This window comes from Pleurodeles waltl, chromosome 7 (assembly GCF_031143425.1).
Source record: "Pleurodeles waltl isolate 20211129_DDA chromosome 7, aPleWal1.hap1.20221129, whole genome shotgun sequence".
In the NCBI taxonomy this organism is placed as follows: Eukaryota; Metazoa; Chordata; class Amphibia; order Caudata; family Salamandridae; genus Pleurodeles; species Pleurodeles waltl.
This window is the reverse complement of record NC_090446.1, coordinates 189,116,264-189,143,209: the sequence shown is the minus strand read 5'-3', so window position 1 is coordinate 189,143,209 and position 26,946 is coordinate 189,116,264. Positions and strand designations below refer to the sequence as shown.

General features: G+C 45.6%; 1 protein-coding gene across 1 annotated transcript in view; it reads left to right on the top strand.

Annotated features, from left to right (window-relative positions):
• PABPC1L (poly(A) binding protein cytoplasmic 1 like) overlaps positions 1-26,946 on the top strand; it is a 428,971-nt gene that overhangs the window by 176,033 nt on the left and 225,992 nt on the right. Inside the window, exons 6-7 of the mRNA XM_069243541.1 lie at positions 1,283-1,377; positions 19,227-19,364. Coding sequence (XP_069099642.1) covers positions 1,283-1,377; positions 19,227-19,364 — 233 coding nt within the window. The remainder of the gene's footprint in view (positions 1-1,282; positions 1,378-19,226; positions 19,365-26,946) is intronic.

Here is a 26,946-nt window from a genome sequence, read left to right as displayed (position 1 = left end):
TCCCTCCAACCCCCTACTCCACTGCACTGTGTAATAACACCTATCACCAGCTCCACTAAAATACCATTTAAAAACGCATGTTAAACTCTGTATGCGAGTATTCTGTTAATAAAATGTAATTCAGGTGGGTGTTCGGCAGTGCTTGAAATAGGAAAATAGAAGTGCAAGTTCTCTGAGCCAGAATACCTCCTTGTTTCTGAGAAATGCCGGTACTCTGCAATAAAAACTATTAGGTCTTTCTTGAAGTGCAGGTACTCTCCATCGCAAAATAAGCATTTTCAATGCAACGGGTTTCGCATTTGCTAGAGTTAGAGATATTAGCTTTGTAAAGAAAAAAAAAACGCAGCCAGATCGCGCTATGTAATATGCACTGCTATCGTGTACAGTAGTCCGGACCGCAAGCTGAAAACATTGAGCCTCACATGTTTTTAGTAGTTTACTGGTGCTGTAGGTGGGCGAAACACCGGAAAAGGCATGACGTATGCATTCCTTTCACAAATGAAAACAAGCGGATTTTAAAAGGCAAGGCCATGAAGCAATGTAAGTGACTGACGTGACATGCCCAAAGACAGATTACAGAATGGACTTGGCCTTGCGCTCGCCCATAAAAAGTGCCAGTACTCAGTACCAGCCCATTTAAAGCACTGGTCTTCGGCTTAACACCCTTGTTCTGTTTGTTGGAGGTGGAAGTTGAGGAACAGGAACATAAAGATTAGGTTGGTCAGAAAAGCTGCTTTGTCACGGTTCTGTTAAATGTTCTACGCTTTTATGGCAAAACAGCGCTGGGTTAGTTTTAACAGATATTTGCGATAGGACTAAAAATTCACCGGAGTCAGAATAGCTTTTGTTTGGTACCATCAGGGTATGCCAGTATACCTTTATTGCAACACTTAATCTACTGACATCTGTGAGTGATTCTAGCCCATCATTACAGGTTTTCACGTAAGCTCCATTGATTTGGTTATGCACGTGACAGAAACGTTATACCACATTGTAGAAGTAAAGTATTTTTTTATTTTAATTTTATTTTAAACTATGTACACGTGTTCCAGTTTATACTAGGTTGGCAAGCATGGGTTTTTGATGTGCATGGCGAGCATACTGTTTTGAGGTAGCAAGTATCTGTTTACACTCACCAATTCAATTATATTAAGTTGGCTCCATAAAAATTGCAAATGCTATTCCTTTTCCTCAATTATTAGTTGAATTAAGCATCTACAATGTCTTTCAAACCCTGCTACTTGGCAAAAGTTTTGATGACAAAGTATTTTAATTATTTCAGGAAAGACCATGAGTGTAAAGGTCATGAGTGATGAAACTGGTCGATCCAGAGGTTTTGGTTTTGTGAACTTTGAAAATCATGAAGAAGCATCAAAGGTAAGACCCCTTTGAAAGTTTGCAGCTTTCGAATATTTGGTGAATTGTATGCCACTACATTGGAGTCATTACATCGTGGCCACCAGATTGGGAGTCACTACATCCTGATTGCCATTAAGGTTGAAAAACTTTATATATATATTTTTCTCACTGTGGACGATCTGCGGAGCCAACAGATCTTAAGATAAGATCCGATAGGCAGCCAAAGATGTGATGGCAGCCACTTCAGGACCATGAAACACAGTCTACTATCCACGGAAAAAGTAAAAACCATAAACAGAGGTGGTAGAGGGACCCTCCTGTGAGCCAGAAACTGCATTTTTTTGAAAAATTGGAGCTGCAGATCTGCAGATGATGGGCCAGTGGGGGTGCATCATATTTTTTGGGGGAATGGGGGTGCGCATTATCTTCCCTGATCCTTCTGGAGGCCATGGTGTTCCAATATTCCATGGCCGGGGTATATATGATAAGAATGATGGTGTGTGGCCCTGCCTCCCAAAATCCTTAAAGAGGTCCCGGGGACCCCATTCATCGGAGCAAGAGTATTTTAATCCCCTGGAGCTCAGTCACAGTCTCCCGGGCATACATTCACCTGGGACATTGTGGTGCCTGGCCTTGTCTATTACAGTAAAAGAATAGAAATCTGTTCCATGCCATCACTTTCCCAGTTGGGGCAAACCGCTTGCTCCCACACAGTCGAGAGCAGAGAAAAATGCTGCTCCTACACAGGCAGTTGCATATTAATGAAGCCTGCCCCCACCAACACAAAGTTTAGTTTTGGCCGGTGAGCTTGCTGGAGTGGCAGCAGCCTTGGAGCTCTACCACTGTCCTGTAATTCTACCACTCCCAGCCCCCAATATCCAGCACCTTGTGGGTGCCACGGGTCGCCATCAGAGTGACCACCAATAATGTGGCCGGCTCATGCCAGGGAAGCCGGCAGGGGCTTGCCGCAACCCTGGGGCTACCTCGTGGCTCCCCATGAAAAGAGAGTTGTGGGGTTGCATCCACATCAAAAACTTTTCTGGCTCCTGCTGGCACCCACTATGGGTGCTGGCTGGGGAGACTGCAGGAGGCTACGAGGCACCCCTGCGTTTGGGCATCTGTATGAGCAGGGCCTTGCCATGGTCTCTAAAGGGTTTTTCACATTTATTTTCCTATCGGAATATTGAACACCAATACTGCAAAAACTGTTCAACAGAATTTCACCAAATTGGCAGACAGCTGAATCATGGTCCAGCAGGTGTGCTTTTGGGATTTGTGTGGGTTCAGCAGTTTTAGAGATATTAAGTACACATTTTGTACTGCAGGGGATCACGGAGCAGACAGATCTTAAGATAGGATGCCATTGGTTGCCACAACATCATCAAAGATGTTTTAGCACTTAGAGACTGAGTACCCCAGTCCTGATTTAAAAAATAAATTAAAAAAATGATGTAAGAAGGCAGGGTATGGAGACCCTGCCCTCCTAGTACTGGTAGGGGTAAAAAGACCTAGATATTGCAGCTTGCGTCCTCAAAGCGATGCACATACTTCAACTGACACGTAGCTTTTAGGCAGCAATAAAAAAGTCAAGTAATTCTTGTGATTGTTTCTGCTACTAAAGGATCTGACTTTTGTCTAGTGGCAGTTTTGATGCCATAAAGTACTGCAGAAGGTTTATATGCCTGCTGCAAAGATCAAATCTTTATTTCACATAAATAGTTGAGTGGATTAGTAAAGCCAGCCATTCCCTGCGCTATAATACAAAGCAAATGTATGTGCGAGGGAGGCTATGGAGAGATGAAGGCCACTTTTGCTGGGTGGTAGTGAGGGAATATGAGGAGGAGGTCATGGGAGTGGGAGCACCAATAATAATTGTTGGACTGGGCGCCAGAGGCGCTAAAGACTGTGATGATTGGTGTTAGAAATGGGGTCTTTGGTTGGCAGTCAGTTTACCCTCTGTACAAGCAAGGACCCTCACTCTAGTCAGGGTAAGTCACACAATATCCAAAGTATCCTGTGCCCACCCTCTGGTAGCTTGGCACTGAGCAGTCAGGCTTAACTTAGAAGACAATGTGTAAAGTATTTGTGTAATAAATCATTCATTAAGACAGTATAACACCACAAAAATACAGCACACAGTGTTTAGAAAAATACATATTTATCTGGTTAAATGCAGGTCAAAACGATCACGATTTGATAAATACACGTTGGAATATTACTTCAGAGAATGACAGAAAGAGTCTTTAGTGTGTAAAAGCAACAAGTGTCTGGTTTGCGTTCAAATTCTCTGCAAGGGACCGCAGAGGAAGAGATACGTGGAAAACGGGGAGTTGTGCATTGGTTTCCCCAGGCGCACACAGACGATGCGTCGATAATTTTCCTTGCAGGGAAGGTTTTGCGTCGATTTCTGGTGCGCTGTCTTGGATCCTCCCAGTCCTTTGCAGAAAAGCAGTCAGATGAGTCCTTTGGGCAACCAGGCAGTTCCTCTTGGCAGGTTGCAGGGTCTGGTTCAGAGTTTCTTCACCAGTGGTATCTTGTCCAGAAGTGTCTGAGTTGGTAGGGTCAGAAGCCCTGTTTAAATACCCAAATGTGCCTTTGAAGTGGGGGAGACTTCAAAGATTGGCTTTACCAGGTCCCCTTTCAGTTCCATCCTGTCTGCCAGGGTCCCAATAGGGGTGTGGCAGTCAATGGTGTGAGGGCAGGCCACTGTCCCTCCACCCTCCCAGCCCAGGTAGACACATTCAGTATGCAGATATGTGCCGGTGTGAATGAGCATCCTGTGTTTGGGGTTGTCTGAGTGAAATGCGCAAGGGATTTGTCAACTAACCTAGCCAGATGTGGATTGTAAGGCACAGAAGGATTCAAGTGCAGAGAAACAATCACTTTCTAAAAGTGGCATTTCTAAAATAGTAATATTAAATCCATCTTCACCAGTCAGCAGGATTTATTACCATACTGGCCATACTAAATATGACTGTGTTACTCCTTTCAGATCAGAATTTACCACTCAAACAGTATATGAAGGTAGCCCTAATGCTAGCCTATGAAAGGACCAGGGCTCACAGTGGTGTAAAATGAATTTAGGAGTTCTACGCTACCAGGACTTATAAACTACACAGGTATATGTCCTGCCTTTTATCTACATAGCACCCTGCCCTATGGGTTACCCAGGGCATACCTTAGGGGTGACTTATATGTAGAAAAAGGAGAGTTTGAGGCTTGGCAAGTACCTTCAAATGCCAAATCGAAGTGGCTATGAAACTGCACACACAGGCCTTGCAATGGCAGGACTGAGGCATGGTTAAGGGGCTACTTATGTGGGTTGCACAGTCAATGCTGCACATGTAATACACTTTACTGGGGACTTACAAGTAGATTAAATAATACAGTTGGGTATGAACCAATGTCACCATGTTTAAAGGGAGAGTGCAAATGCACTTTGCGCACTTTACCACTGCTAATCAGTGCTAGAGTCCTAAAACCAGCAAAAACAGTGTCCATAATGGTAGAGGGAGGTAGGCAAAAAGTTAGGGGTGACCACTCCTAAGGATGTCAGGTCTAACAATTGGTATGTGACAAGGTGAAGTAATAGTGTCTTTTTTGTTTTTTTTTGAGTGTCTTGAGAGAACATGCTGATTGAGGGAAGAAGCAAAGGTAAGGTGACTGACCTTTACTGTTGCACACATCTCACACACCCACGTGCAATTTTGTGACGGTCTACATACGCTAGTGTTTTAGAGCGACAGTTTAGCCAGTAGCAGAGAAGGCATCTCATTGGATGACTGCTGCTCAAGCTTAACTCAGGTTATAGAGGACAGCTCTGACGTAGGATCAGAGACTGAAACAGCAGATACAGAGACACCATCTGTGGGATAGGACAATGGGGCAGACTGTGGGAGTGACTTTTCCGACAATTCGTCTACCAATGATTCTGAGGGAGTTGATGAAGACAGTCCTGATGTCCCTTCGCAAGCACAGTCTGTGCAGCGGGACAATAGCGTGTTATCCCAACCCAGAGAGCAGGTGCATGTGGCGGCAAGCACAGAGAGAGTTCTCTCTTGGGTACCTCCCCAATTCAGTTCAGTCCCAAATTCCACTGCCCAAATCGTATTGTGGAGTCATTGGAATCATCGATCACAAAACAAGCTGTTTTTTTATTTTTTAAGGCAGGCACCAGTGTTTTTGGTCCTGGGCTCGGCGGTCATATAGGGAAACCTACCAACCCAGACATTTCTGAAAACTAGGCATCCGGGGGTGTGCACAGAGGTGTGACTTGTGTGGGGTTCCAAAAGTTTTCTTACCCAGAATAGCCTGCAAAGGTGAAATTTTAAATTCAAATTCTATTTTTTTTTCTTTCATTTCTGTCACACATACTACAGGAATATTCTGGGATCCACAAAATTCCTATCACCCAGTGTATCCCCACCTGTCATGATAAAAATGCTACCCCATTGGAGTGCTTGTACCTAGTGGCTGTTTCAGGAATGGATCACTCCAGGGTCAACAGTTGCCCTCATGTAAGAACTAACATTGACCATTGTGTTGATCCATTCCTGACACGGGCACTAGGCCTACCCACACAAGTGAGGTACCATTCTTATCGGGAGATTTGGGGGAATGTTGGGTGGAAGGATTTTTGTCCACTTTTTAGAAATGTTTCGCTGTCCGGGATCCAGCATTGGTTTCACACTCATTTCTGTCACTAACTGGAACGAAGCTAAAAGCACAAAAAATATAAAAAATGGGGTATGTCCCAGTAAAATGCCAAAATTGTGTTGAAAAAAAGTGGTTTTCTGATTCAAGTCTGCTTGCTCCTGAAAGCTGGGAAGCTGGTGATTTTAGCACCGCAAAGCCTTTGATGCCATTTTCATGGGCAAAACCACAAGCTTTCTTTTGAAGCCCTTTCTTCCAGTTTTTCTGAATAAAACGAAATTGTAGCTGTATTTTGGCTAATTTCTTGGTCTCCTCCAAGGGAATCCACAAACTCTGGGTATCTTTAGAATCTATAGGATGTTGGAAAAAAAAAAAAAAAAAATTAGGTGTGGATAGCTTATGTGGAGAAAAAGGTATGTGGGGGGAGGCCCAGCACCTAAGGGGTTAATCCATGACCTCAGGAGAGCTTATCAATTTGTTTGTTTTGCAGCTCTAGCTGGAGCTCTATGCTCTTCAGCTTGAGTACAGGGTCCCCTCATGGTTGTGTTTATGGCTACATTTTGTGTGATGTTCAGAGAGACTAGAGATCAGATTTTTATTTTTACTTAATATTTTTATGACAACTATTTTATTAAACATTGTAAAGTGTAAATTAATAAAATATGCATTTCATTTTAATTATTAGTAATTTTGACAGACAATAGGTTTGCTTTATGTATGTTGATGCTGACCCTTTGCCAGGCGGTGTGCCCAACAACATCCTGTGGGGAGGTAAGGCTCTGCCGGGCCCTGCGCCTAACCCAAAGCTTCACACAGCAATCAACATCTTTATTTTAAAGACAATAGAAATTAACTGAAAAAATCAAAGGTTAAAGTGGTGATATAGTTAAAAATTGTAATCAATCAGAAATTTGTAAAGCGCACTACTCACGGCGCTGAGGTGGGTGGAGGGGGTAGGAGGTGGATTATCGGGTGCTGCTACTGCTCGAACAGCCAGCTTTTGAGGAGTTTCCTGAAGGTAAGGAGGTCTTTGGTCTGATGCAGGTGGGTGGAGTGTTCCACATCTTGGCGGTGAGGTGTGAGAATGATCTGCCGCTGATTGTAGTTCTACGGACACGTGGGATGGTTGCGAGGGCGAGGTACGCTGCAGATGATTTTGGTGGCCTCCGAGCAGAATGGGGGAGGTGGACTCTCTGGCTTCTGCCGGAGAGAAAGGAGGTGACCTAATCCAGGGCTCTGTCACAGATTCCTGCATTGCTGAGGGATGAGCGTAGGGTGTGGTGGCAGACGGTGTCAAACTCTGCCGAGAGGTCCAGGAGGATGAGAGCTGCGGTAAGCTGTTATCCAGTATGGTTCTGATGTCGTCTGTGGCGGCGATGAGGGCAGTTTCGGTACTGTGGTTGCTGCGAGTTCCGGATTGTAAAGGGTGAAGGGTGCAGTTCTCCTTGAGGAAGTGGGTTAGTTGTCTGGCGGCCCTATCGATGACTTTTGCTTGGAAGGGGAGCCGGGAGATACGCTGGAAGTTCTTGAGGTCCTTTGGGTCCGCCTTGGGTTTTTGGAGGAGGGTGTTTATCTCTGTGTGTTTCCAGCTCTCCGGGAAGGTGGTGGACTCAAAGGAGCTGTTAATGATCTTCCTTAGTTTGGGTGCGATGACAGAACTTGCTTTGTTGCGCATATGGTGTGGGCAGAGGATCAGATGGTGAGCCAGAGTGGATAGTATTCATGATTTCAATGGTGTTGTTGTTGATGGAGGTCCAGGAGAGCAGGAGGTTGGTCGGAGGTGAATCTGGGTGTTGGTGGTTGCCGGGGGGTTCTGGGTGCCGAAGCTCTCGTGGATTTCTGCAATCTTGCGGTGGAAGTAGGAGGCTACGGAGTCGCAGAGGTCTTGGGATGGTGTTGGCTTTGGAGCTGGGGTTGGAGAGTTCCTTCACGATGTTAAAGAGCTTCTTGTGCCTGTGTGTTGTTGTTGATTCGGTCTTTGAAGGTGGTTCTCTTGGTGGTTCGGATGAGTTGGTGGTGTGTGCGGATGGCTTTTTGAAAGCTGCGTGATAGTCTAATGTTACTATACATTAAAAAAAATCCATTGAAATTGACTGGAAAAAAACAAACGTTAAAGGGACGTTGTAGTTAGGTGAAAATATCTGTGAAATCATACTATATTAAATGAACAAACCACTAAAATTTAGCAGTTGTAGTTATCCCAAGTAACTATAACTCGTTCCCTAAAACAGCCAATTAACGCCCTCACCATGCACTGCTAATTACCTTGCATATTACAACTCTCATGACCTGTTCTAAGACGACATTGATAACTGCACTGAATATCCAGAATTACACCATTGATGACCACAGCGTGCATGGCATGGGCACGAGCAAGCTGACCCTTGGAGCCCGATTCTTAGACCGGGAATTAAAGTGGAGGCAGGTCCAGACCTTTGGCTTCTGCTCACAGATGTCAACAGCAGGTGCAGTCCTTTTGTTTTCCACAGGTCCAGTAATGTTCTTAAGAGAGTGCCCAGTGGTGCAACATATGTGCCTGGCATTAGCCTGTGACTAAGGTGGCCCCTCATCGCTCCCTAAACAATAGTAAAACAGTTCTTAGAGGTAACCCTTCCATCTTTTGCAGCCATTCCTGTGTGCCCTACTACAAACAATCCCACAGTGCCTCTCTTCATAAAATCAAAATGGCATAAGCTTTCCTCCCATGTGCAGCACTTCTATAGCCGCCATAGAAATGTGGCCAGGGAAATGAGCAGCTCTTTTCCCACTAGGATTGGTGCCTGGCTGGTTAGAAGCACAAAAGAAGGGGCAGTCCCAGGTGTTAGTTACATCTGCCTGTGATGGGGCAGAACTTTTCGAAGATAATTAAGTTACTGGGTACTACCCAGATGGTCATCCTGTCAGGAGAATAGAACACCTCCTACACCCAAGGGCTTTGTGTTAGCTCTGGGGGCCTGTTTACACTACATCAATGAGTTATTCACGTACGTGGTGACAGTTGGAATCTCAAATAAATGTGTTTCTAGAGGCTTCAGGCAGTGACAAGATGACTTTTTTTTTAAAGTATCATTTGGAAAACATTTATTACAAATCCAACTTTATTAATAAATTGGATTAGTAATAAATATTTTAAAAAGTCCAAGAATAAAAATGTTATATGGTTCCTAGGGGGATTTGTTACATTATTGAATTTTAATATCGACTCCCAATTGCGTTCTGTGGATCAGTTAATCCTGTTATAGTAGAAGTTGCTTTTGGTCTTGCCATTGTATGGACATGTTTTATATTCAACATTTACATGCACTGCTTATAAATATCATGCACCCTACTTTATTGAGCATTTCGGTCTTCTTAAGGGATGACTTATCAATATTTGAAAGGAGTTTTTAGGCCTGTCAGAAGGGACTATTTTAACAGGTTGAATGTGCAGATAAACCTTCTCAGCCAGATTACCAGTTTTAATACTTTTCTCACATAGCGATGTCCGTTATAATTGTTCAAACTTTGCTATAATGTAGTTACTTGTGATGTAATGGCCTCATTGTAGTTATCGAGGTGCATCTCTTGATTTAGGGTTGTGCACAGTGAGCTTCTGCCTTTAGTGGTATTCTCCCTCCAGTTTCTGCTTCTTGGCATTAGAAACAAGGACAAGCAGATTTGCAGAGTGAAACAAATGGACTTGCCAGACACCTACGTTGAAAATAACTCTATTGTAAAACCCGAGGCTCCTGTTTTTTTTACTTTAATATTCAGCAGAGAAGAAATGCACACAAAGTTTATTTTATCAAGGACCACAAGAAAAATGTTTCAAGTTATGGTTCCCTAAGAGTAATGAACATTTTGGTCCCCCCATAGTTTTGAATAGCTTGTGTGTGAGAGCCTTATCTACCCCAGTTCCTTACCTCAGCTGTTCCTTCCTATTAGATGTCAAGAGAGGGCTGCCAGTGAGAGTGCAACAGGACTTTGACAAGCTCAGTCATGCCAATAAGCTGGTGTTGGCTGAAACTCAGGCTTTCACCACTATGCAATCAAGAAGGACTTGGTCGCACTCATTGGCAGTCACCAGATTTTGTATAGCCTTGCCCTGAAAGTCATTATGTCCTTGTGATAGGGGTCATTTAACTACACTTTTAGCAAGCACTATGCTGAGGTTTTGGTTCCCTTGGTTTTTTTTGTAAACAGAAGATTAACGGTGACCCCTGAGGAAGATGGTGGCTGCACACACTTATGTACTTGGGGGTGAAAAATGGGTAAAACTGTGTGGCAGGATTGCATCTGAGGAATCTAGTACAAAAATGGTATTGTTTGGGCTGTTAAGCTGCCAAGTAGTAAGATGCCCACCCCTCGCGCCTTAAAAGGATCTTCAATTCCAAGGCAATTTCTTTGAAACTGGAATCTTCCCTTGCTGTCTAATTTATTGTTCTGTCTTCGTTGACTGATCTGTGCGAAGGCACATTGTGTTTTTCATGTCTTCAATAAACCATACACTGGGGGAGTTGTTGATTTACTTTTTGGCTCAACCAGAGTGCAAGCCTGTAGGTGAAAGCAAATACATTACATGTACAGTCAAAAGGAACACCTCGTCTATTTGGGCTTTAGCGCTGATAACAGAAATACGAGGTCAGAAGCAACTGAAAAAGATAGAACTGTTTCCTCCATGAAATCTAAGGTATCTGAAGGCTGCTTAAACCAAAGTGAACCCATTGCTAAGAGGTTTTTAAGTTGAAAAGCTTGGATATGCTTTATTTGAGCAATTTTTTTCATCTCTGGCTTTCTTCACACATGGTGATTGAAACAAATTGTCGGATGAGCAGGAAGAACTCTGCACGGATTCCTGGGCGTACGGTAGTGCTAAATGTAAGAGGGAAACAGCACTAGCAGCGCAGTCAGTGCAACAATATGCATTGACCACACAGCCGTTACCACGCATGTGCGTTTACTACGCTAGTGCGTGGTGACTGTAGAGAAAGCAGTCGGGCGGAAGGAAGCAAGGAGCAGGGACCAGAGGAGAGAGGTAAGTAGGGCCTGGTTTGGGGAGGGAGGGTTGTGCTCAATTTTAGGACAGGGGGGGGATCGGGTAGGTTTTAGGGCAGGTTTAAGGGTTGGGGGGGGTATGGGGTAGTTTTTAGGACCGGGTGGGGTAGGTTTTAGGACCGGTAAGATTGTAAGGTTTAGAGCAGGGTTAGGTAGATTTTAGGATAGAACCGGGTAGGTTTTAGGACAGGGGAAGGGTAGGGTTTAGGGTGAAGGCGGGGGTCGGGGTAGTTGGAACAGTGTGGGGTAAGTTTTAGGATTCAGGGTGGGGCGGGGTATAGCGTAGGTTTTAGGACAGGGTAGGTTTTAGTGTTTAGAGCAGTGTCTGGTACTTTTTAGGACAGAGCGGGGTAGGTTTTAGGGCAGGGTAGGTTTTAGGTTTGGGGTGGGGGGGTCAGGGTAGCTTTTAGGACAGGACAGTGTAGGTTTAGGGCAGGGTAGGTTGGGTAGTTTTTAGGATAGAGCAGGGTAGGTTTTAGGACAGGAGTATGGTAGGTTTTAGGGTGAAGGCAGAGGTCGGGTATTTTTTGGACAGGGTGGGGTAGGTTGTAGGATGTGGTAGGTTTTAGGGTTTAGAGCGGGGGGTCTGGTAGTTTTTGACCGCATGGGGTAGGTTTTAGGACAGGGGAAGGGTAGGGTTTAGGGTGAAGGCGGGGATCGGGGTAGTTTCCAGAACAAGGTGGGGGAGGGTTTAGGATTCAGGGTGGGGGGGGGAATGGAGTAGTGTTTATGACAGAGCGTGGTAGGTTTTAGGACAGGGTAGGTTAGGTTGTAGGTTTATGGCAGGAGATCGGGTAGTTTTTAGAACAGGGCGGTGTAGGATTTAGGTTTCGGGGCGATGGTGGGAGTCGTTTTTAGGGAAGGGTACTTTTTAGGCTAGGGTAGGTTTTACGGTTTAGGGTGGGGGTCGGGGTAGTTTTTAGGACAGGTGGGGTCATTTTTAGGCCAGTGTAGGTTTTAGAGTTTGGGCAGGGTGGAGGGGGTCGGGGTAGTTTTTGGGAAAGTTCTGGACCGGCTTTGATAGGCGGGGCTGGGGTTAGGGCTCTGGGAAGGGGTTGGGTGGTGCAGTTTTAAGGGCTTGGGCAGCTGGAGTATAATGTCCGGTTTAGGGGTCATGGCGGGGGAGCATTTACCATGCATGTAACTTTACCAAACGTGCTTTTACAACTAAATTCGTTTTAAAGGCATTGGTGGTAAAGACCCGGTCTTTGTAAAGACCGCGTTGTAAAGGCGTTGTTCCATCCAATATCCGTCTGTGATCAGATAGGATGTTGTCTATTCAGTGTTGAAGTCGTTGAGTGGATAACACCTTCTTCCTCTGTAGCGGAAGTCTGCTTCCCAGTCTAGAGCTTGTGTATTTCTTGACAGATGGGATGCAAACAAAGGGCAGAATATCACAGGCCATCTAATGATGTTGCTGGTAAACCTGGGGTAGATAAGAGCATTTTAACGTTTCTATAAAAACAGGCATAAAAGACACTAAAGAACAAAGGGATTGTCCAGGTAAGGAGAAAGTTCCAAGGCCTCTTAATTTGCCATTTCACTAAAAGCCAAAAAAAATCCGGGGAAGCTAATGTAATTGGAAGGCATTTCCTATTTAAAACCATGCAATTTAGGCAATATTGGTGGACACACGTAGACCTCCTTATAAGAATCCTATTAACGTTGGAGCTCGATCAGTCAGGATCTCAGGTAGATGGCATTGTCTTCAGAGAAACAATTGATGTGATCAGTTATTCAGTTTTTCTACCTAGACTCGTGAAGAAATTACTGGTTGAGTTGGATGAAAGAACCTGGGGGGTCATTCTGACCCTGGCGGTAATTACCGCCATGGCGGAGGTCGGCGGTAGCACCGTCAACAGGTTGGCGGTGCACCGCTGGGCATTCTGACCGCGGCGGTTCAGCCGCGGCCAGAAACGGAAAGTCGGCGGTGTACCGCCGACTTCCCGCTGCCCTTGAGAATCCTCCATGGCGGCGGAGCGCGCTCCGCCGCCATGGGGATTCTGACACCCCCTACCGCCATCCTGTTCCTGGCGGGTCTCCCGCCAGGAACAGGATGGCGGTAGGGGGTGCCGCGGGGCCCTGGGGGCCCCTGCAGTGCCCATGCCAATGGCATGGGCACTGCAGGGGCCCCCGTAAGAGGGCCCCACAAAGAATTTCAGTGTCTGCTTTGCAGACACTGAAATTCGCGACGGGTGCAACTGCACCCGTCGCACCTTCCCACTCCGCCGGCTCCATTCTGAGCCGGCGTCCTCGCGGGAAGGGTGTTTGCCGCTGGGCTGGCGGGCGGACTTTCGGCGGTCGCCCGCCAGCCCAGTGGGAAACCCAGAATGACCGCCGCGGTCTTTTGACCGCGGTACGGTCTTCTGGCGGTTCCCGCTTGGCCCCCTGGTGTCTTGTTACACCATACTTAAACTACTACAGTAGTCTGTTCATAAACTGACAAGGCAGTAACATGAAATAGCAATAATATACCAACTTGATAATATTAAAAATGTCAGATTGAAATGGAAGGAATATGAATAGTATTCAATTAATGCTATTCTGAAAAAAGATCAAAATCAAAACTGCACGCATATTGTAGAATGTTGGGTTTACGAAAATAAGGAAATCCCTTAACCGTTTTACAGAAGGCTCCATAAATGCTAAGGACAGATAAAGATTTCAGATGGTCTTATTAAATGTGTTTACCTTTAAAGGGAGCTAAGAGGTTTCGGCATTATTGTCCATATTTTGCTATTTTGGGCCAGATTTAGAGTCTGGCAGAGTGGTTACTCTATCACAACAATGAGGGATACCCCGTCCGCAACAAAATGTAAATACCATAGGTATTTTGTATTTCAGCTGACAGGATAGCCATCACCGTTGTGAAGGGGTAACCCCTCTGTCAAACTCTAAATCAGGCCCTATAAAGGGATACTTCGGACTTGGATTACATTGATTTTCAGGCACTTACTAATCATTGAAAGCTACTCAGCAACATCCTATTGGCTACCATAACTGTTGACACAAGAAAAGTTCCATAGAGTTGCCTTACCACCCACTCATCCTCTTTCGAAGTCAAGATCTATACTGACAAGCCGGTAGATGGAAATGCTCTCTGCTTTTCTGCCTTTACCCACCTTCTTTTGGTTAAATCAGATAACCCACCTGGGAGGAAGAGGGATTCTTCTGCTAATTCAAGTCTAGCTCCTAACAAGTCTTAAGGAAGAGGCATAACTACACTGAAGGTTGCATAGATCCTCAGTCCGCTGGGTTTAATTAGCCATACATTAAGATTACAAAAACTTGCATGGTTGGGGGTGGGTGGAATTGTAGTTAGGCCACACCCCAGGAGGCCCTGTTTACCTAAAATAATCACCTCAGTAGGGGTATCAACAAGCTTGCTTGTGTTCTGCTAAGAGTTTGGAAAAGGCATTGCTCAGGAAAATCATCACTTGCTGTTCCCAACCCCAGGATTTTGCCTAAGGTACTACTAATTTCCCCAAAAATGTATTCACAAGCCTTGGGTCATCATCCATCCCATTATCAGAGGTTGTGGGGAGGCGAAGGGAGGGGGGGATGTTCAGGAGTTCCTTCATTTAGATCGTAGGGTTAATCACATTCTGACTTATCTCGGGGTAAGATACATTTTTACCTGTATGTGGGTGTGAACTCTCATTCTGCAGAATGTTTCTAGTTTCACAAGTGACAGTCATCCTGAGATATGTTTTTTAATCTGCATATCTGTTATTGACCAGCACTCTACAGACCTAAGATTACAGATCTTCCCAAAGAGAACCATAACTTCTATAGGACCTGTACCCAGACATCCTCTAGCTTAGCTTGCCAGTGGTGGTATCAGTGTTATGCTGACTAAACATGCTTCATGTAATATTGGTCAATGATAGTTTGATCATAACTCAATTAGGGTCATTAGTGGAAAGTGGAGCGATTGAATTGATATCCTTTTAAATCTTCTCAGGATGTTCCTTGATGAACCTAAATGTACCATCTTTTTGCACAATCTTCCCTCTAGATAGAACAAAAACTCTCCTTATTTTTTAATTTTCAGTTTTGGTGTTTTGGTATTTTGCCATTTCCTGTTATGCAAGGTTCCTCTTCCTCTGGTGTACAAATGTTGTTGGTGTTGTCTAGAACATGTCTAGCAGATTTTAATTTTTGTTAGTAATCCCTGTGGTGTCTGTTTTATCCACAGTGACTTTCGAAGCATCTTGTACCAATACCTTCATCTGATTAGACAGTGTTGCTAATGAATAGTTTTCCTCCACTTATTCACTACTCGATGGATGATTGTTAACTAGGTTTAGTCTTCCATGCAACCTTATTTCAAGGAACCTTGTACTTTGGTCCTTGAGGTATGTGCCTGAACCCTACATTATTTATTTATTTTTTAAATATTTCCTACATTTCCAGTCTTCCGGAAGTGAAAGAGAAGTAAAGGGCATACGAAAAATGTTATAAAAATGTCTTCCTGGTAGGACATAAACTACATTTTCGAAAGAATAATTGTTAAACGAGATTCCTATTTTATAGTATTTCTTATAACATTCCTATCTTTATTTATCCACATCTTTTGGTCCTTGTCAAGTATTTAAACAGCTGTCTAGAGCAAGATGTAGGGGCATCAATGTGTATTGGCAAAAATGAGCCTTGAGTCTATAGTTCTCAATCACTGTGGGCACACCCATTTATCAATATTTGACTCTAATACTGCAGCTGTTAGGCATCTTGACTGCCTTTGTTCAGGAACAGTAATTCAACATTTGCAATGTGTGCCTCAATTGAAAAGGCATTAAAGATTATTTTGTTGTCCAAGGTTTCCATTAGACCAGATTAAAAACTGGATATTCAGTTCTGAGTTTCACAACAGTGGTTAACCACTTTTGCGAAGTCAACCCTAGGAAGCGCTTGCTTCCTCTTTGTTCTACTGCATCACCCTGGTTTCCAGAACCCAAGTGCGGAGGGGGTTGGCGGTCTCACTTGCATTTTCACAGGTCTCCACACCTGAGGGAGATTGGGGAATGAGTGAGATGCTGTTTCTGCATTCAAAAGCCTTCTCCCCTGTCAGCATGAGTCTGCATAGCCCCACACTGAGGAGACATGATGGAACTCTGACAGGCAGCCCTTCGACAGCCACTATCTGTTAAGTGCTCAGTGCTGCGCTTTTGTAGTGTACATGATGTCACTCCGTTACCCCTCTGGGAAACATCCTGGATATTCACAGTTACCCATACATATATAAATGATATTACCCAGTGGCGTTCTCTGTAATTAGGCCCACCTTTCCATAGGAAAAGCATTTATTGGTTTGTTTATGGTGTGGATTTGCAAATTTGCAATATTTTTTCTAAAAGAGCACCCACTCCCATGCCAGGGCTTGGTGTTTTTTGGTAAGGGGCTGTGAAGCCTCCTCACTACGCCTTTCTCAGGAGTTGGGGGGGGGGGGGGGTGCGGGGGGGAGGAAAGGCTAACTCCCAGGACCACATTTTAACAAAGGGGAGTGAGGTCTGCTGCCTTCTCCCTGAGCCTTTCTTAGGCCCTGGGAACCACATTACATGGGTCACATTCTATTAAAAGGGAAAGGATGTTGCACAGAACCCTCCCCAATTCTCCTCGAGTCCTCATGGACCCCATCCCCCTGGGTGTTATTAAATTGACGAGAGTGGGGCATGTGCCCCCCCCCCCCCCGGTACACAATGGGCACCTTGGGCCCCATTCCCTGGGGCAGACTCAGTCATGGTGTTCCAGAGACCCAATCCCCTTCCACATTATTTGGTTAAGGAAGTGTTATGTTGTACCTATTATGAAGGGGGAAAGGGAGGTACAGAAACGTTTCTCCTCCCTGTGGGAGGTTGGGTGGCACACAGACATTTCTTCCCATGCCAGTGGCGGAGTTCACTGACCTTTCTCCCAGCCTGCGTGAGGGGGGGGGGGGGGCACACAGATGTTTCTCCATGCGTGGGATAAAGAGGGGCTCACAGATTTTTCTCCCTGCTTCGGGGGTGGGGGGGGCACAGATGTTTCTTCTTGTCTGCACACAGATGTTTCTTCCCACCTGGAGGGGTTGGCGGCACAGGTGATTATCCACACCTGCGTGGGGGATTACAGAGGTTTCTGCCTGCCAGGAAAAGGGAGGGTGGAGAATAAATGACAGATGTTTCTGCCTGCACGGAGGGGAGGATGCACAGATGTTTCTCCCAGCCACGCGGTGGATGGGGAAAGAAACAGATGTTTTTTGCTGTCTGCACGAGGGTGGAGGGGGAGGAAGGACACGAGAGACGTTTCTCCTTGCCCTTGCAGCAGGGGGCATACAGACCTTTCTCCCTACCCACGTTGGGTGTGCACAGATGTTTCTCCTGACCCGTTTGGGGGAGGGGGGATGGACAGATGTTTCACCCCACCTGGGTGGGGGGGCTGGGGGGGTGCAGATACTTCTCCCCACACATGTGGATGCAGCACGCAGACGTTTCTTCCTGCCTGCACAGGTGGGGATTGCACATGGACATAAATCCGTTCCATTATTGGAGAGGGGGCATAGACGTTTCTACCCACACGTACCCCCCTCCGCCGGGTGATGGCAACACAGATGTTTCTCCTTCACTGGGTGAGTGGGAGAACACAGGGATGTTTCTCCCCATCCGCTTATCGGGCACACACATGTTTCTCCCTGCCCGGAGGTGGTTTACTGCATGGATGTTTCTTCCTGCCCTCACGGGGGTAGGAGGGGCAGAGTCATTTCTTACCATCATCACGGTTGGTGGGGGTGGAGGGGGCACACAATTGCTTGCCTATGGTGGGAGCTATGCTGGCTCCCACATCACCCGGTATAGGTGCTAGAAGGGAACAGGACCATGGGCCACCCTCATGGCCCTCAACATACCACATGTTGTAGGGTGCCACATGTGGGTAGACCACTGTGGAGGAAAAAAACACACAGACACCTGTAGAAATTACTAATTGAACAGAAGGAGCTGCTCATTTATTAGTCACTGCTCCGGCATGGAGCGCCCAACAGTGCCCTGTGTGTTTTTTATTTTTTATTTTTTTAAATCCTACCGTGCATCTAGAATGGGCAAGACACCACCAAGCATATTTTTAATGTTGTGGAAGGCTGCAAGGGGTGCAACATAAAAAAAAAAAAACTAAGTTTTGTGGGTCTTTGAATCCATAACCCTAGGAGAGCTCTCTCTCTCTCTGTATATCTTTATTGTGTGTGTGTGTGTGTGTGTGTGTGTGTATATATGTATGTATGTGTGCATATGTATGTATATATATATATATAGTTTTTTTTTTTTTTTTTTTTCTAATAGCTCTCCAAGCTGGAAAGCTCTACTCTTCATCTGAAGCGCAAGCCTTCTAGTGTGTGTGTGTGTTTTTTTTTTTTTTTACCGCATTTGGTTGGCTGAAAATTCATGAAAGACTCAACGCTATTTATTTAAATAAAACTTTGAGCAAAATATATGAAAATCACTCATTAAACATTATGAAAAGTGAATTATTGAAATATACATATGATGATAAAATTGGTGTTTTTTTTGACAAACACAGTAGGTCTGCTTTATGTGTGTTTATATGCTGACCCCTTGGTAAAGCCAGTAGGCCCACTTTTTATATTTTAGTGTTCTGAGCCCTTGACAAAGTTCAACTTGCCTAAAATAACATCCTTTAAATTGTAACATCACATAGTTAACCTGTGGTGGTTAGATGCAGGGCTTGGCTACATGGTTATTTACATTTATACATAGATATGTGCTAGCTGTGTATTGTACTGTAATGTTAAAATAAATTATAAGGTATATTCAATGTATTTATATATATATATATGTATATGTGTGTGTATGTATGTGTGTGTGTGTGTATATATATATATATATATATATATATATTTATTTTTTAGCTTTCTATAGCGGTGAGGCTATACTGCATAGCTATTGTTTTAACCCAATTTACTTAACTATCGCACAATATATTTTATGTTTTTTGAAGTAGTTTAAAATATTTGGGCATAGAACATTTTTTTCCTATGGAATATGGACACCTCTATGTAGCTATGTTCAAAAACTAAGTACGAAGGCCACGGTTAGATTAAGTTTTCATTTAATTGCCATGTTTGGTTAATTGGTTTAATTGCCATGTTTGGTTAATTGGAGCTAAGACATGTTTTCTCTCTCTCCCAGGCTGTAGCTGAAATGAACGGAAAAGAGATAAATGGTCGAGTGGTTTATGTAGGCAGAGCTCAGAAAAGGCTAGAACGTCAGAGTGAATTGAAGCGCAAGTTTGAAGTCATCAAGCAGGAAAGGATAAGCAGATACCAGGTAGATATTTAAACAAAACCTTACTTTTATGACACTAATGTTGTTCATTTTAGTTATAATTTGCATTCTGCTTCTTATTACATTTACGAAAGGGCTGATTAATTCTGATGGGCACTTCAACCTGGAGATAACTTTTGTGTATCCTAGGCATCTGAGTGGGTCTAGAAGCTTCTACCACAGCGCTCTCATGCCGGCCGGGAGCACAAACTCCATCTTGGCACTGGAAATCCCACAGTACCTCCCCAGGAGTCATATAGAGTCCACTTCTTGTCCCTAAAGGTATGTAAGGAGTGCAAGACCAAGCTCTTCATGGCTGGTGAGGAACACTGCTCACCGTGCTGTTCACATTTCAGAACCACGTCTGCCCTCCAGATCTTCATCTTAGAGCCATAGCTTCAGATCAGTAGGTCCTTAAGATCCTAGGAGGTGTATTCTGCCCCGCTAGTACCTGTTGTTGAAGGACCATCTTTAAATACTACAGCAGCGGATGGCATTCCTACTGCAGAAGGGAGTGTTTGATTCGGAGCCAGAGCAGGGAATTGTATAAGGGTTCTATTCCCTGTACTTCCTGGTTTTCAAGCACAGCGGTCTTTGTCCAATCCTAGACCTCATGCTCTTGAACTTTAATTAGGCAAGGAGAAGTTAAAGATGCTGTCTCTGCACCTTTTGATCTGATAGAGACTTCTGGCTGCAGATTCCTTACCTTATAATTCCCTGGCGTCCGCTTTGAATATGGAATTTTTCTGCTGAGCAGTACCCTGTGCGCGCTGTCAGGTGGCGTCGTTCGAATCTGCGTGTGTTGTCTGGCTCTGTGTGGCGTCTACAGCGTCGTTGGAGCCGTCTGACGTTACGGTTGTCTATATAGACGCCACCTCGGCGCGTGTACGTCGGTTCTTTTCCTTCTGCGCAGGTTAAGCGCAGATCCTGATAAGAGCTACCTTTTCTTCGACAAGGCTTTTTTTTTCACCTTTTTGATTGTTTGAAGCATGTCTTTGAGAGAGACTGGGTTCAAGCCGTGTGGTGCATGTCATCGCACCATGTCAGTAACAGACCTGCACAGAGTTTGCCTTTGGTGCCTCGAAAAGGATCACGACTGCACCTCGTGCTCCGACTGTCGGGCCATGGCTCCGAAGGCCTTGAGGGAGAGATCCCTCAAGCTTCTTGCGGCCCGACAGCCGTCTTCGGTCGGCGGGACTATGAGAAGGTCACGGTCCTGCAGTAGGAGAGGTCGCGGCACCGCTCCTGGAGCCCCAAGTCCTCTTCCTCGCATTCGAGGTTGTCTGGTCATTCAGGTAAGAGGCACAAGAAGACGTCAAAGCGGACTTCGACTTTGCCACACCCGTGGGCCAACGAAGTGTCAAGGGAATATTGAGGTTCTGAGTGCAGTTCTTCGGAGCCATTGCCAGGGTCTTCCCCCTTTTTCGGGGACCAGAGCGACCCCCACTCAAATAAAATAATCTTACAAGGCCATGCGTCTTGTTTTTTAGCGGGCTGCACCCTCGGATGCGTCCTCAGGGTCAGTAGGGACCCCTTCAGGTTCGACGTCGGCGCCGTTGAGGACCCCAGGATCCGATATCGGATCCGGACCGACAACGGTCCCTCGCAGTCGACCTCTTCCAGTGCTGGGTCTAACATTGACACTTGCTCCACCACTCGTGGTAGCCCCATCCTCATTCCAGCTGATCCGGAGCAATGTCGTACAACGCCGACTCAGACTTCGGCGCCGATTCAGCCCAGATCATTCTGACCATTATTCATAACAGCCAGGTACAGGAGAGGAATGGGAGGCATCTGAGGACCCTTTGGAATATGACCTAGAACAGGACTCGTACGAGGATCTAGGGGAGGCCAGTGGACTGGACACATCTCCTGATACTGGTATCCTCTCTCCTCCTAATGTGGCTATGGGGGAGGGAGCTTCTTATGCTGTGGTGGTGCGTACAGCAGCTGAGGTCTTGGACCTAGACTTGCCTACTGTGCCAGTCAGGATGAATATCCTGACAGAGGTGCTTCAACCGGGGGTGACAACATCAGAGCCGATGTTGCCCTTCAACGAGGCCCTAACAGACGTCCTTCTGGGTACATGGTCCAAACCCAGCACAGGGGCTCCTGTGAATAGGACAGTCTGCCGCTGCCCTAAGCCAGCTCTGAGTGACCCTAATTTCCTGACCCAACACCACACCCCTGAGAGCTTGGTGGTCCAAGCCTCTGCTTCCTATGGTGCCTTCCCTTCCGCTCCCCCGGATAGGGAATCCAAGACGCTGGATCAGCTTGAGAAGAAAATGTTTTCTTCCTCCAGCCTGGCATTGAGGTCAGTAAACACCCCTTGCCTATTGGTCCGTTTTTCCCATACTTTATGGAAAACTGTGGCACAGATGCTGCCCCAGGACCCAGAGGGCGTGCGGGTAACTCTCACCCAGGCTGTCAAGGATGGGAGAGATGCAGCCAAGTTTACGATCAGGTGTGGATTGGATACGACCGTCTCACTGGGCTGAGCGATTGAATAGTCAGTGGCCCTACGTCGCCACACCTGGCTACATTCAACTGGCTTATCAGGGGATGTCAAGTCAAGTTTGATGGACATGCCTTTTGATGGCTCTCACCTTTTGGGTGAGAAGGCAGACTCCGCGCTTGAGAGCTTCAAGGATTCTCGAGCTACTGCCAGATCCTTGGGCCTTTCAGCACCAGCACGACAGCAGTCTGTCTTTCTCCCCTTTCGAGACTTCGGAAGGGGCGTGGTACCACGCCAGCCGCAGCTTAGCCACCGTACTCAGGCTTCACAACATCCGGGAAGAGGACCTGGCCATGGTACCATCAGACACAGAGGGTCTGGCCTCGCTTCCAAAGTCTGTGATGTCATTCTGGCAGCCAGGCGTGCCTCTACTAAGTCGATTTACGCCTGCTGATGGAAACGTTTTGTTTCATACTGTACGGAGAGGTCTATTGATACGTTCTTCTTCTCTTTCTAATATCCTTTTGTTTATTCTATCTCTTGCCCAACAGGGTTCCTCCTTAGGGACTCTTAAAGGCTATCTTGCTGCCTTATCGGCTTTTCTACGCTTTCCCCGATCAACCATCTTAGTTTGTCTCCTATAGTACAAAGATTTTTGAAAGGGTGTTTGCATTTGTTTCCACCTGTGCCTTTTGTCATGCCTCAGTGGGATCTTAATCTTGTTCTTACCTTCCTAATGTGTACTCCTTTTGAGCCCTTATATAACTGTTCTCTCCGGCTGCTCAATATTAAAACAGCCTTTTTGGTGGCAATTACATCTGCCAGGAGAGTGAGTGAGTTGCAGGCTTTATCTTCAAAACCACCGTATCTCATGATATATCCTGACAAGGTAGTATTAAGAACTTGTGCCTCTTACCTCCCCAAGGTGGTGACCCCTTTCCATCTGGGTCAAAATATCACCCTGCCCACCTTCTTTACATCACCGCATCCCTCTAAGGAAGAGGAGCGTCTCCATCGGCTTGACCCAAAAGGAGCGTTATTGTTCACCTTGCCCGCACAAGAGTTCTGGGTGGACGACCAACTCTTTGGTGGGCTCATTGGTGCAAAGAAGGGTCGGGCAGTACAGAAACGGTCCATTTCGCGGTGAGTCGTTCTATGTATAAAGATCAGCTACGCTTTGGCCAAGAAGCAGCCTCCAGAGGTCTTGCGGGCTCACTCCACTAGAGAGAAAGCTGCTACCACTGCGTTAGCTCGTGGGGTGCCGGTGCTTGACATCTGCCAAACGGCACCGTGGGCTTCCTTGCACACGTTTGCGAGACACTACTTCTTGGATAGGCAAGTGAGAAGGGAGGGGCATTTTGCCCACTCAGTCCTGCAGGACTTCCTGGTATAAAATATATGCTTCAGACCCACCGCCAGAAATTATAGCTTGGGTATCTATTCTAAGGGAAGGAATCTGCAGCAAGAAGTCTCTATCAAATGAACAAGTTACTTACCTTCGGTAACGAATTATCTGGTAGACACTCTAACTGCAGATTCCTTACACCCACTCAAGCCTCCCGCTCTGCGGATATTTTTATATGTATATATGTTTTTGCCATTTTTGCCTTTCTTAAAGGCAGGTAAAAATGTTTTCTTCAATCAACTGAAAAAGCTAAACTAAATATTGTTAGTTCTTCCATGACTCTGCGCTTTTGGCATGGAAAGTTGTGGGAAAAGAACTGACGTACACTCGCCAAGATGGCGTCTATATTGACAACCGTGATGTCATAGATGGCTCCAACGACGCTGATGCCACCCGACTGTGCTCGCAGGGTATTGCTCAGCAGAAAAATTCTGGATTCTAAACTGACGCCAGGCAATTCTAAGGTAAGGAATCTGCAGCTAGATAATCACTACCAGATAATTCGTTACAGAAGGTAAGTAACTTGTTCTTCTGGCACTAGAAGCAGAAGGTTGCCCCTTGACTTTCAGAATGTATATTTTCAAAGACTGATGCTGCGGTCCCACAGAAGGTACCGGCCTTTTGTGGTAGGGTCTAGACATGATAAGTTTAGTGTTCTCTTGTTCGGTTTGACATCAGCACCTTGAGTCTTCACAAAGGTAATGGCAGTGGTAGCAGCCCATTTCATGATGTTGGCAATCACATGTTCCCATATCTGGAGGACTAAATGTTAAAAGCCAGTGCGTAGCAAATGGTGTTGCACTCCTTCAGGTAGGAGCATCCCAATTGTTCATATTGGGTTTTTCTGTCTATGTGCCCAGGTCTCGTCTAGAGCACTCTCAGGGCTTGCTCTTCATAGGGGCAGTGCTGGCTACACTCCAAGCCTACCCTTCTCTGCTAAGGATTCAGGACATCCAGGCTATGATTCTGATGTTTTCAGTGGAAGCTCTGATTGTAGTTTTGAAGATTCTACCCCTGCTAGGTCTGTTGGCTTTCTGCATTCCCCTAGTCACACATATACGCTGCCAGATGACAGCTCCTTAGTGGTACCTCCTCAGGCTGCAACACTCTTTGGACAATGTTCTCCTCTGCCAGGTGAGATCAGCCTCAGGGTTCCAGGAGATAGCTGTGTCTGCCTGATCTCCCCTGTGCTGGAACTGTGCCACCCACTGAAGTAACACTTAAAAGCATGCCTAAAGCCTGTAGTGCAGTTGTAATCTGCCAATTTGACTTGGCATAATAAACCTTTTACCAGGCCTAACCTTCCTTTTACTTCCTATGTCACCCCTAAAGTAGGCCCTAAACATCCCACAGCGAAGAGTGCATTGCATTTAAAACAACGTTTTTTTCTTTTCTTTTACAGGTCCTGGAAGCGAAGAACCACCCCACCCCGTCTTAGTTTTTCAGTACCTTATAACATTTAATAAGCACTAACATTTGTTTGGAAGCAGGTAGAAATATCATCTTTGGTTTGAAATGATTTGTAATTTAAAATCTTCTTTAATGGCAAAGTTGGATTTTAAGTCACAATTCTGAAAAAGCCACTTTCAGAAAGCTTGCATTTTCTTGTACTAACCATTTTGTGTCTGCTACCAGGGACCTTGCTATCTGGCTTTTTGTATTCCCCCCCTTTCTCATATACAAAGGGCCTAGGTGTAGGCAGGTTGGGTGGATCTGTTCCCTGCTGCACTGGTAATTAAAAGGGGATGCCTACAGTACAGAAAAAAATGAACACTGGTCTTTTGTGACCTTAGAAGTCTTGGAGCCTTGGCAGGTGAAGACAGGATGTTTCCAGAACCAGTTGTGGCTGTAGCCTAGGAGATCCCTCCGACCAAAATCTTCAGCATACTCCTGGGCCTGTGGAAGACTTCAGAAGGAATGCTTCTTTCCTCCAGAGGACTGCCATACTGTCACTATGGGCCTGCCCTGCTGCTTGGGGCCTACCTTGCTCCCCAGAGGAATGTCCTGCATCTTGAGGCCTTCCTTGCTACTTGAACACAGGACTATCCGAGTGACTCCAATGTCTAGTTGAGTGGCCTCCTGTGAGAGCTTCAGGGACGAAACAAGCTCCAGAGGCCTTGAACCCTGCACATGGCCTCTGAAGGAGTGTCCTAACCTCCCAGGTAGGGCTCTTCTAGTCCTGGACCCTTGGAAGTAATGTTAGAGGTGCTGCTCCTACCCAATGCCAAAAGTTGGGACTTAGAAAACTTTCACCAAAAAGTAACAGAAGACTGGCACCTAACTGCCAGCTGATCTGCCCAAGGTGCATGGCTGATCAACCTGGCTTTGTGGTAGTTCGCGAAAAGTTTTTTTTATTATTTATTTATTTATTTCTGCAGTAGCAAATTCTGATCAGTAGGAACTCTCGACAACAGTATCAGGCCTCGTGGAGCGCTCTTTGGCTGTAGCTTGCAGCTTTGTCCTGCTGGAGATTTTCAGCTTCCAAAAAGTTGTCAGAGTCCAAAGGTAAAAATCTTCACTGACTCAAAGGCAGCAGGCTTCCTACCAGCGACGACCCCCTTGGCCTGAGAATACAGCTTCTCCAGCTCAGAGCTTTTTACCGCCATCAATGACTACTTTACCAAGACTTTCTGTAGTGCTCCCTGGCGAGGACGGTGACTCCTAGGCGCAGCCAGTTACCCTGCCCCACTGAATTCTTCCTTCTCCTAGACTTCTCTTCAGAATCTTTTCCAAGTCCAAAGGTGAGTAGGGTCAGTGCCTAATCCACATGATGGATCTGAGCCACACTCCATTACGGTCGACCTTAATTTTTTACTTTGCCCAGCTCTTTCACGACCATATACCCACAGTACATTCTTTGATCTTTTTAGGTGCTATTTTTTATTTAAGGTTCTAAAGATAAATAACTCTGGTTCTACTAATTGGGTTTAATTGGTTTTGTGTAATTTTATTCATTAAAATGTACTTTATTTTTCTAAAATGGTTGGAGATTTATCTTATGCTGTGTTTTCACTGTATTACCTGAGCCAAGGAGAAAGCTGAGTCTGACAAGGCTTTGGCTGGAAAAAAAAGTTGATACTGGCTCATGAGGTGAGTCTGAAGGAGCTGGAACCCAAAGGTAAAAAAAGGCTCAGACTCCAACAGTAATGGTGGCAGCAAAGTAGTGTCCAATGGAGACCGTAGGCTCCATGTTCTGCAAGATTTGGTGCCTAGCTAGGTGGTGGGTGATATTGATGCCTTTTTTCAACCTTTGAGGTAGCCCTGGGGATGCACAGGATCCTAGAGAAGGATTAGGGGTCACATCACTGGAAATACATGCCTCCAGTGGGGAGGGATACACTACTCGCATTGGAAATGGAAGACCAGGTAAAGTAGGACCACGCAAAAGCAGTGTTCTTCTCTTCAACGTCCCTCTGAGAAATTCTGGTTAAATCCAGGGATAGCTAGAAGTTGCCAAACCAGTCTTTGGTAGATTTCTTGGATTAATCCTGTAGGGCACTGGGTGGTTAGGCCAGGTGCAGTAACATAGTATGACCTTATTTTAAGGGAAAACATGTTCAGTATTTGCTTTACAGCGTTGCGCAAAGAACTAATTGACAACAAGCTCACTTCAAATAGGAAACCTACCCAGCAAGCTGACCTGTGGGTCAGCACCAGTGTGACCACAAAGGTATATGGGGGGGATCCCCAAAAGGGTGGGTATGGCCGCCACTAGAAGAAATAGG